Source organism: Carassius carassius, chromosome 4, assembly GCF_963082965.1.
Source record: "Carassius carassius chromosome 4, fCarCar2.1, whole genome shotgun sequence".
Classification (NCBI taxonomy): Eukaryota; Metazoa; Chordata; class Actinopteri; order Cypriniformes; family Cyprinidae; genus Carassius; species Carassius carassius.
The window spans coordinates 25,500,987-25,511,105 of NC_081758.1; the positions used below are offsets into that span (position 1 = coordinate 25,500,987).

General features: G+C 38.3%; 1 protein-coding gene across 5 annotated transcripts in view; it reads left to right on the plus strand.

Moving 5' to 3' along the window:
* The window catches only part of LOC132139607 (F-BAR domain only protein 2), a 39,295-nt gene extending 36,285 nt beyond the window's left edge, over nucleotides 1–3,010 (plus strand). For all 5 annotated transcript variants that reach the window (XM_059548083.1, XM_059548086.1, XM_059548085.1 and 2 more), the window contains 5 exons: nucleotides 237–369; nucleotides 567–766; nucleotides 1,343–1,407; nucleotides 1,828–1,992; nucleotides 2,167–3,010. In XM_059548083.1, the coding sequence (XP_059404066.1) occupies nucleotides 237–369; nucleotides 567–766; nucleotides 1,343–1,407; nucleotides 1,828–1,992; nucleotides 2,167–2,189 (586 nt within the window). In that variant the 3' untranslated portion in view covers nucleotides 2,190–3,010. The remainder of the gene's footprint in view (nucleotides 1–236; nucleotides 370–566; nucleotides 767–1,342; nucleotides 1,408–1,827; nucleotides 1,993–2,166) is intronic.
* The last annotated feature ends 7,109 nt before the right edge of the window (nucleotides 3,011–10,119 follow it).

Below are 10,119 nucleotides of genomic sequence, written 5' to 3' on the forward strand. Positions count from 1 at the left end.
ATCAAGTGCTCGGGCTAAACTCACCCTGCTCTCTCTCTCACCCACATCCTTTTCTTGTTGTGTGATTTCGTGCCAGCAGCTCCCAGGCATGACTAATCAAATCAGGATAGATTTTGTGATTTAATAGTCGAGCTGCTGCAGTAGGCTTAGTTGTTCCATGCTGCTACAATGACACGCAGCAATGAATTATTGAGCTTCTAATAGCGTTTTCTCTATGTGTGTGTGTGTGACTCCAGTGACTCCTCCCAGAGCAACACAAACACTAAAGACTTTTGGCTGAACATGCCTGCACTGACTGCGTACCTCAGGAAGAGCTCTGAGCAGAACCCGGCTGCATCCTATTACAACGTGGACATCTTAAAGTACCAGGTTCATAGCTTTTCATTCAGTTATCTTTGAGAAAGTACTCTTGAATTCTTCAGGAAACATGTAGGTGAAGCATGTTAGTACTAGCTGCTACAGTATACTTGCATGTTTACTATTGATATTTTATTATTGTTGTGTAAATCATAACTAAGCCATGGTCTTTAGGTTGTGAGCAAAGATCTTTTGGCCCTCTTTCTCAGGTATGTTCAAATGGGATTCAGTCAACACCTCTGAACCTCGTGGTGTACTGGAAATGCACTGCTAGTACTACAGACCTGCGAGTGGACTATCGATACAACCCAGAGGCCATGCAGCCCCCCGCAGCGCTCACCAATGTACAGGTGTTAGTGCCCGTCAGTGGAGACGTCACAAACATGCAGTCGATCCCCAATGCCATTTGGTGAGTTGGAGGGAATAGGCACACAAACATACAAACACACAATATATATCTTGTGTAGCAACAAAAACATTGCTGTATTGACCTGATTATTGTAATAGGAAGTTATATACAAAATACAAACTACTGTTCAAAAGTTTGGGGTTGATAAATGTAAAATATGATCACATTTAAAATAATTGTTTTCTATATGTTAATATTTTAAAATGTAATTTATTCCTATGATCAACACAAGAAGAGTGGATGCAAAACTGAATTTTCATCAGCAATTACTCCAGTCTTCAGTGTCACATGATCCTACAGAAATCATTCTGAAATGCTGATTGGTGCTCAAGAAACATTTCTTATTATTATCAATGTTGAAAACAGTTGTGCTGCTTAATATTTTGTGGAAACCATGATCTTTTTTTTTTTTTAGGATACTTTGATGAATAGAAAGTGTTAGTCTTTAGTGTAACTATTGATCAATTTAATGCATCCTTGCTTAATAAAACTATAAATTTCTTTCAAAAAAAGAACAGCAGTGTATACATAATCCTACAGTAACATTAACTGTATGATTGTTATTGTCTTAATTAGGAATGCGGAACAGAGCAAGACATTATGGAAACTGAGTGACATCTCTGACAAGTCTGAAAATGAAGGTAAGAACAAATCCAGTCAAAACAAGAGTTTCTGATTAACTGCAGCATAGCATTTTGGTGTGTACATTAACCGATTTCAACGGGTCATATCATTAAATTGAATTTTCCAAGATTGTTTATAATAAAAGTTATTTGTTCCATGTGCAATATAAGCATACTGTACCTTTTAAAAACACCTCTTCTGTACTTCTGGGACCGTTAAAAACTATTTTGGACTTCATAGCAACCCTTTAGCTTGTGAGCAGGGGCACCACAGTATTGTTTCTCATTTCCAAAAGTAAAAAGGTGAATCTACATTAGATTTTTAAAGACAAAATGAAATAGAAATGTAAAATGCCAAATGTATTTTTCTGGCACAGAGTATATCAGTGTTGTCTATGTGTGTGTGCGTGTGTGTGTGTGTGTGTGTGGGTGTGTCAGGCTCTGGTTCTTTGAGAGCAAAGTTTGAGCTGTCTGATGGTCCATCCATCCCTGCCACCCTGGCAGTTCAGTTCTTCAGCGAGGGCAGCAGTCTGTCTGGTGTAGATGTGGAACTGGTTGGCTCCGGTTACCGACTCTCCCTCAATAAGAAGAGATTTGCCACTGGTAAGAATGATTTTAGACTTCACCAGTTACACTTTCAATAGAGGATTTAATGATTTAAGATCATAATGTTATTGTTACAGCTTATATTTCAATCCATTCTCAACATATGCATGAGCATGTAGTTTTGTTTTTGTAATGAGTTGACAGGAAATGTGTGTTTGTGAATATTCACAGGCCGCTATATGGCTGACTGCTGAGATCTGAGTAGAGGCCTGTCCGCTCTCAAACGCAGGGAACCTGGAGGTTAATTTCTGTTCATTCATTAATTCTGTTACTGGTTCTCAATGATAATTATGGAGAATCATTAGGCGGGGTGGAAGAAAAAAGAGAGCTGTCTCTGTGAAGGCCTCTCATGCATCTGTTTCCTCTCTACATCCTGAACGATCCAGTGAATCACCTTCTGGAGACTTGAGATTTTTATACTACAGAAACGTAGCACTAAGTATCAAACACTGTGTACAAAGAAAAAAGAAAAAGAGAAAAGAAGGAATGTCAGGAAAATGTCAGGTGAATGAAATCATTAATCTCTGATATTCCGACTTTTATAAAGTCAGAACGTTAGTCTTTGTTAATTTGAAATGTATAGTTAACCATTTGCATTATGTATTAGAGGTGTATAGACGTATAGCATATCTAAGCAACAACAAAAAAGGACAAAAAACCTGCACTAACAATCTTTATGGATATTTGTTGAGCATTCATTTCTCCGTTTGAATTCACCCAAAAGTCAGTCACACTGACGATGAAGAGAGCAAAAGGAGCGGTCTTTTTCATTATGAATGTGCAATGAAGGTATAAGCTTTCAAAATTACATTTATGGATTGTTTTTAAAGTGTAGTGCCATTTTCACTTTAACGTTGTCATTGTCAGCAAAAGGAAATTTATACACTGACCTCAGTGCCTCTTTTATATTTTAAATAATTTTACAGGAAAATTTGCATGTTTAAGGTTTTTTTTTTTTTAAGTGCCAGTTCAGCTCTTTATGCTTCCTGATGGGATACTAAAGGGAAAACACTGCCAAACCCCTTTAGAGTGCTTTTCCTAAACAGTTGACTGCAAAGGAATGCCCTTTTCCTGTTATAGATACAATCCAGGTGTTTTCTGTAATGCCTTATAGATGTGTGCAGAAATTATACCAAATTAAGCACAGAAAATTTTCCCTGTGAGAATATTCTAATTACAAACTCCGACCTGACTATTTGGAGGGATCCTTGATGATAAACAGGACAAGATATTTGGAATATTAGCATATTAAAATTAATTACAAGCATCCAAACTTTTCAGTACAGACTACCAATTTTTTAGATAAATTGATTTTTAAGGGACACCGTGTATGTTTTTAACCAAATGTGCCGTCACGTCAGTTTTTGAGTATTTTATGTTAATTATAATAATAATAATAACCCTATTCTTAAAATGATGGCTCAAATGATCGTATTGCTTTAAGCAAGTCTGCTAAATACAAATTGTAAAGCACAATGATGCAATGGGCCAGTGGTAGTTACGGAAAAGATTAAATGCTTGCAGGGTCCCACCACCATGTAAGAGTCTTCTTCGTTTAGTCTTTATTTCTCAAATTTCTTTTTTTCGCTGGAACCCAGTGGTGAGCATTTACAGTGCTTTAAGGGGGCCTGTCCCCCATACAAGGGCTATGTGCCTTGTCCTCTTTAGAGGACCATGTCTCCAAGGGCTACCCCAATCCCAGCGATCGCCAACACCATTTTTACCTTAAAATGAAAAACACTAATAAACACTAAATGCCACCAATGAAGAATCTTCATGAATCTGGAAGCAATGACGTTCTTTAGAATTACGTCTTGTTTGTTTTTTTTACCAGGAACTTTTTTGTCTCCTCGATAGCAACCTAACAGTTTTGTGTACAGCATAAAGATTTTATATTCAGAATCGTCACTGTCTTTATGTACTTTAATACTTGTGATTTTGATTGATTTGTATTCAGTATGAAATGTGGTGTTGGTATCAATACAGAGGAAGAAATCAGCTGGTGAACATCCTGGTCAATGTAGCATTCAAATACAATACGATATTGGCTTCTATAGTCAAAGGCTTCTTTAAGTGAATATGAACTAATTATGTAGTTAGCGAGCTGGTTCTTGCTGCCTCTACAGCCACGTCAATATTCAAAGTCATTTTGGAACATTTAAAGTCTCTTCTTTTATTTCTTTCTATGTCTACATTCAATGGCATGGTAAAACCTTGCAAAAAAGATTTTTTTAACCCACATAATGTAAACTATTTCTGCCATGTTTCTCTGCTTTATGATTCTCTGTGTCAGTAATAAATGTGTAATATATAAATCTATTCAAATATAAAAAATACTACAGAATGCTAATTTGTCTGTTGTCTTTTTTGTTTGCTTCTATCTATTCAGAAGTGGTTGTTTCATTCACTTCACCAAAATTTCAGCTCAATTTCCCACCAATAATACTTCTTTTTTTTTTCACAATTACAGTGAAGAAAATGTGTAGCTTGTGGCATACTTTTCATCCGAGTCATTTTACAGAAATGTTAGTCTGTGATGTTTGGAATTGATTGTCGCATTTCTTTTTTTTTCTATTTGCACTAATTTCACCAGCTAATAATGACTGTTTAAAAATCCATAGTCATAGTTTTTGTAATTTTTGGACCAAAATGTATTTTCGATGCTTCACTGCAAACCAGTGAAGTGAACAAACAGTGCAGATAAAAAAAAAGAAAATCTTATTCAGTCTGATTAAAGTGACAAGGGGCTCAGAGAGGGGTTATTTTATTTAAACTGACTGAAGAGGATCTGAAATCTTTAATTTAAACTGAAATGAAGAGGATTTAAACTTTCATTTTATTATCCAGAGCAGGTAACTATTCTGATAACAGAGTGTTACAGACACAGATCAAGTTCTGATTTGTAAACGTTTGTACCTCATAATTTTGGTCAGTTATTCAATTTTGTTTCGATGTATTTGAGCATTTTTCATGAACTTGATTGTTGATTTCTAGTTTCGAAAAGGTACGGATAGATTTAGCAATAAAGCAATTCAACATTCAGATATTTACACAGTCATGCTTCTGAACACATCTGGTGCACTTCCAGTGCTCCTTGCAAAGTGAAATAAAACTTAGCCACATGTGCTAGCCATCCAGCTTTCTTACACACATCTTGTGTGTCTTTTATATGTTTATGTATGTGTCAAGGTTGTAGACCCCTCCATGAACTCTTTAAAAAAAAAAGACCTCTGTGTGCTTCACAGTTTGATCTACATCAGGCCAACTTAATCCTGATAGCACTCATTAATCTGAATTGAATACTGTTTAGACACCTTTATACAAGTTATTTTCGGTCCTCTAATTTCTTCATTGTTTGTATCACACCATTTGTACAAGACAGATTTTTAGTGAATGTTTCTGCAGGCTACATCGTCATGCCAGTAGTTGGTGGAAGTGACTCTTTATGAGTGAGTCATGGAATTATTCACTCAACTGATTCCTTCAAAACACTGATTTATTCAGGAATTAATCAAAGATGCATCCCAGTTTGCATACTTATGCAGTATTCTATGCCGTTTGTAATGGGAGTATTGTGCTCACCCTGAAACTCTATAAAGACAAAGAGGACTTCAGCTACCCTGATGATGCACTTAATCAACTGAGGAAAGAAAAAAATAACTAATTGTGGAATGTTGAACACTTCATTTAGGCCTTCTCAACTATCACAGCTTTCCTTACTTAGCGGAAGGCAATCAGACTTAGAATTTGGTTGACAAAAAACATTTACAAAAAAATTATACACTAGATAGTGTAGGCCCTAAGTGCATATTGTGTAGTAGGTCATACACCTTACGATCACCAGCTGGAGTACCCATGAGCTCCTCCATATTGCACTCCATTAAAATGGGCACTACATTCCCCATAATCCTGCCTGGAATCCTAATTGCCTGGACTCATGATCACTTATTGCACTCACCTGTGTCTTGTTACCTCCATCAGTCTCACCCTATTTAAAGCTTGTTTTTTCACTCACTCATTTTTAGTATTGTATCCTGTAGTGTTGCTAAGATTCTGTGTTTTCCTTGTTGCCTTGCCTTGCCTTGCCTTGCCTTATTTTTGAACCTGGACAGTTTCTGATTGTTTGCTGCCAGTCCTGACCCTTTCCTGTTTTGACCACTCTTTTGAATAAAGCTTCATTTGGATCTTCAACTACATCATCATGCTCCCCACATTACAATATGTAAGTCTTCATGAGTTTGGAATCATTATTTTAGGTGATTCATTTAAAATCACTGACTGAATGCTGTTCACACCAAGAAGGATAACTATAAAGGTAGCTATAATGATTTATGACAATCAATAACAATTATAGTGCCTGGCGAAAGTATTCATACCCCTTCATTTTTTTACATTTTATGTTGCTGCCTTATGATAAACTTCTTTATTACTTTACCCTCCGTACACCATACTGACAAAGCAAAAACATAATTGTCACAACTTTTAAATTCGTTAAACATAAAAACTGAAATAAGTATATTGCATAAGTATTCACTAAATATTTAGCTGAAGCACCTTTACAGTCTCAAGTCTTTTTTTTTTTCTTTTTTTTTTTTTTTTGATGCAACAATGCTTTGCTCATCAGCATTTGGCAATTATCTGCCATCCTTCTCATTTCTTCACCTCTGTCAGATTGGATGGGGCAGATGCACATTTTCAGGTTTCTCCAGAAATATTTGATTGGGTTCAAGCTGTGGCTGGGCCACTCAAGGACATTCACAGAGTTGTCTATAAGCCGCGCTTACTGTGTGCTTAGCGGTGACTCTCTTGTTGGAAGATGAACCTTCTACCCAGTCTGAGATTCTGAATGCTCTGGACTGGGTTTTCATCAAGGCTATCTCTATATTTTACTGCACTGAGCATTCCTTCTACTCTGAGTCCCTCAGTCCCTGCCGCTGAAAAACAGCCCCACAGCATGAGGCTGCTACCAGCACACTTTACTTTTGGGATGCTAATGTGCAGGTGATGAGCAGAGCTGGTTTCCTTCAAACATGATGCTCAGAATTGAGGTTCATCAGACCAGATAATCTTGTTTCTCAAAGCCTTGAGGGTCCTTTAGGTGCTTTTTTGTAAATTCCAAGCGTGTTTTCATGCGTCTTAACTGAAGAGAGGATTGAGTTTGGCCACTTCGCCATAAAGATTGGATCGGCGGAGTGTTGGAGTGATGTTTTACCTTCTGTAGATTTCTCCTATCTTCACATATGATCATGGAGCTCAGCTAGAGTGTCTGTCAGGTTCTTGGTCACCACACTATCCAAAGCCCTTCTCCATCAGTTGCTCAGTTTGGCCAGGAGGCCAGCTCTAGGAAGAGTCCTGCTTGTTTAAAACTTCTTAAATTAAGGGTAAGATAGAGGAACAGTTTCAGTGTGAATCTACAATTTTCATAGTCATGAAAATAAAGAAAACTCTCCAAACTTTTGGTCTGTACTGTATGTAACTGTGGTTCTCTGCATAGGAAATAAGACACTACATATGATGCTATGGGAAACTTCTTTGGTGTGACGATTGTCTGAAGCACTATACCATCAATTCATTGACCAATGACGCTAGCACAGTCTCTGAAGAATACTACACACACACGTATACTTCAAAAGTGCATGCTCATGCAAATCACTTCAGATTTTCCATTATTAAGGAAGCATTGATGCAAAATAGGAGAACAGCCGAGGACTTCCGGTGGTAATCCGAAGCGTATGGCCGCACTCCCGCTCGGTCGGAGTTTATTCCCCAATTTGAATATTTGTAAGACTTAATTTTTTAATAATCAGTGATGGAAGGGGAAAAGTACAGGAAAGGCAAGGGAAAGCAGTTTGGGAAGGAGGAGAAGGGTGAAAAAATAACGACGGAGGGTGTCATGGTCGAGGAACAAGGAGAGAGTGATGGCGCACGTGGACAAAATGCCAAATCAACAGCGGTGGATATGGAAGTTAATTTTGCCGCCATCCGCACAGATATAAAGATGATGTCAACGGAGATGAAGACTGAACTGAGTAACTTTCGAGATAGAATCAGAGACGACTTGAAAAAGGAGCTAGCGGACATTCGAGAGGAAATCCACCAGAAGCTTAACGAGGTCGCAACCGATCTAAAAACGACTACTGACAGAGTGAGTGAGGCCGAGGCTCGGATAGCCGAAGCTGAAGAGTGGTCCGTGGACTTTAGAGAGGCACTGAGCCAGTCACTAAAAGCTCAGGAAAGTTTGCAGTTAAAGCTAACGGACTTGGAAGCATGCTCAAGGCATAACAATGTTCGCATTTACGGGATCCCGGAGGGAACCGAGGGAAACAACATCTTCCAGTTCATAGAGAACTTTATTAGAAAAGAGCTGGAACCCCTTGCTGACGTTGACCTTGGTATCCAACGATGCCACAGAGCACTCGGCCCCAAACCGCCCAGAGAGGCGCAAGCCAGATCGGTGATTGTGTACTTCCAGCAGTTTAAAATTAAAGAGATGGTTCTACATTCTGCGTGGAAGAAAAAGGAGATATACCACAGCGACAGGAGGATTTACTTCGATCATGACTATCCTGCAGAAACGCTAGCAAAAAGGAAGGCGTATACACAGATTAGGAGGGTTCTCCGAGAAAAAGGAATACGTTTTCAAACACCGCCGCCAGCGAAACTGCGAGTCTTTTTTGAGAGTGGGCCAGTTACTTATGGAAATGCATCGGAAGCAGCAGAGGATCTGAAGAAGAGGGGATTCCCGATTGAGTGGGAGAAAACCGCTGAGGCTGTGGAAAAAGCACAGAAGGTCGCCTGGCAACGATCAACGAGCGCGAACATGGCAAATCGGCAGTCCCGCCAGGATTGGATCAAGGAGAAGCTACGGAGTTTTCACCGGCCAAGATAGATCTATCGTTAAAGCCATTAAGGTAACGTTGGATTCGGGTGACAACAGATCGTTAAGTGACTGCATAATATGAGCAAAAAACATCAAGCGGTTGTATGGTTATGGACACTAATGCATTAATGACATTAGCACCAAGGGACAAGGTTTTATGCCCTCAATGTGGGAGTAAAGACTAGGATAAGTTTCCTATGCTCTTTTAAGTTGTTCGTCACATCCCCACAAGTCTTTTATTTTTTATTCATTATATTTTCCCTATTGAATCTATTGCTGATCCCTCAGCTCTGTTGGAGTTTAAATATCCAATTTAACTGTTCAGAATCACCCTTAGCCTTTAATGAGAATAGTTGACCGACAAGTACGGGTACTTATGTTTTTGACTTTTCTAAGTGCACAGTACATCCTTGAGTGTACTATAGGTCGCACTGAAGGGGGGCTCTGGTGGTTAGCTGCTGGACTATTCCCCCCACATCACGAAGTGTTAATACTTCACAATGGAGGTCTACCTATGTTTTTTTATTTGCTGGTTTATTTTTTGTTTTTGTGATGTTCTCATTTTGTTATATAGTTCTAGTATAGTTCAGGTTTGGTCACCAATAATGTGGTTTACAAACAGTGTCTTGCTGTGGTTTAAATGCAGTGTCAGGAATATAGGGTGATAACCCTAAACGTAAATGGTTTACACAACCCAATTAAGAGAAGCAAGGCTATTGCAAAGATGAAAAAGGAAAAGTTACATATCATATTTTGGCAGGAGACTCATTTCAACAGTGCAGAGCACGAAAAATTAAAAAAAACTAGGGTTTAAGAATGTATTTTACTCATCCTATAAGAAAGGGAAAAGAAGAGGGGTAGCAATACTAATCTCTAATAGTGTAAAATTTCAAGTGGTTTCTGAATTTACTGATAAAGAGGGCCGGTATGTTTTAGTTAAGGGATTTCTAGATCAGAAAGAAGTTACACTAGTTAATGTATACATAGCCCCTGAGCAGGACAATTCCTGTATTAAAGAAATTTTTCAGTTAATTGCTTCTGAATCCTCTGGGGTTTTAATATGTGGAGGAGACTGGAACACCCAAATACAGCCTAAACTCGATTCTTCTAATGCACTAAAGAGGTTAACTTCTAGAGCTAGTATAACGAAAAAACTTTTGATGGAGATGGGACTGATTGATGTGTGGAGGGATCTCCACCCAACAGACAAACAATTCACATTCTACTCTGCAAGTCAAGATGTT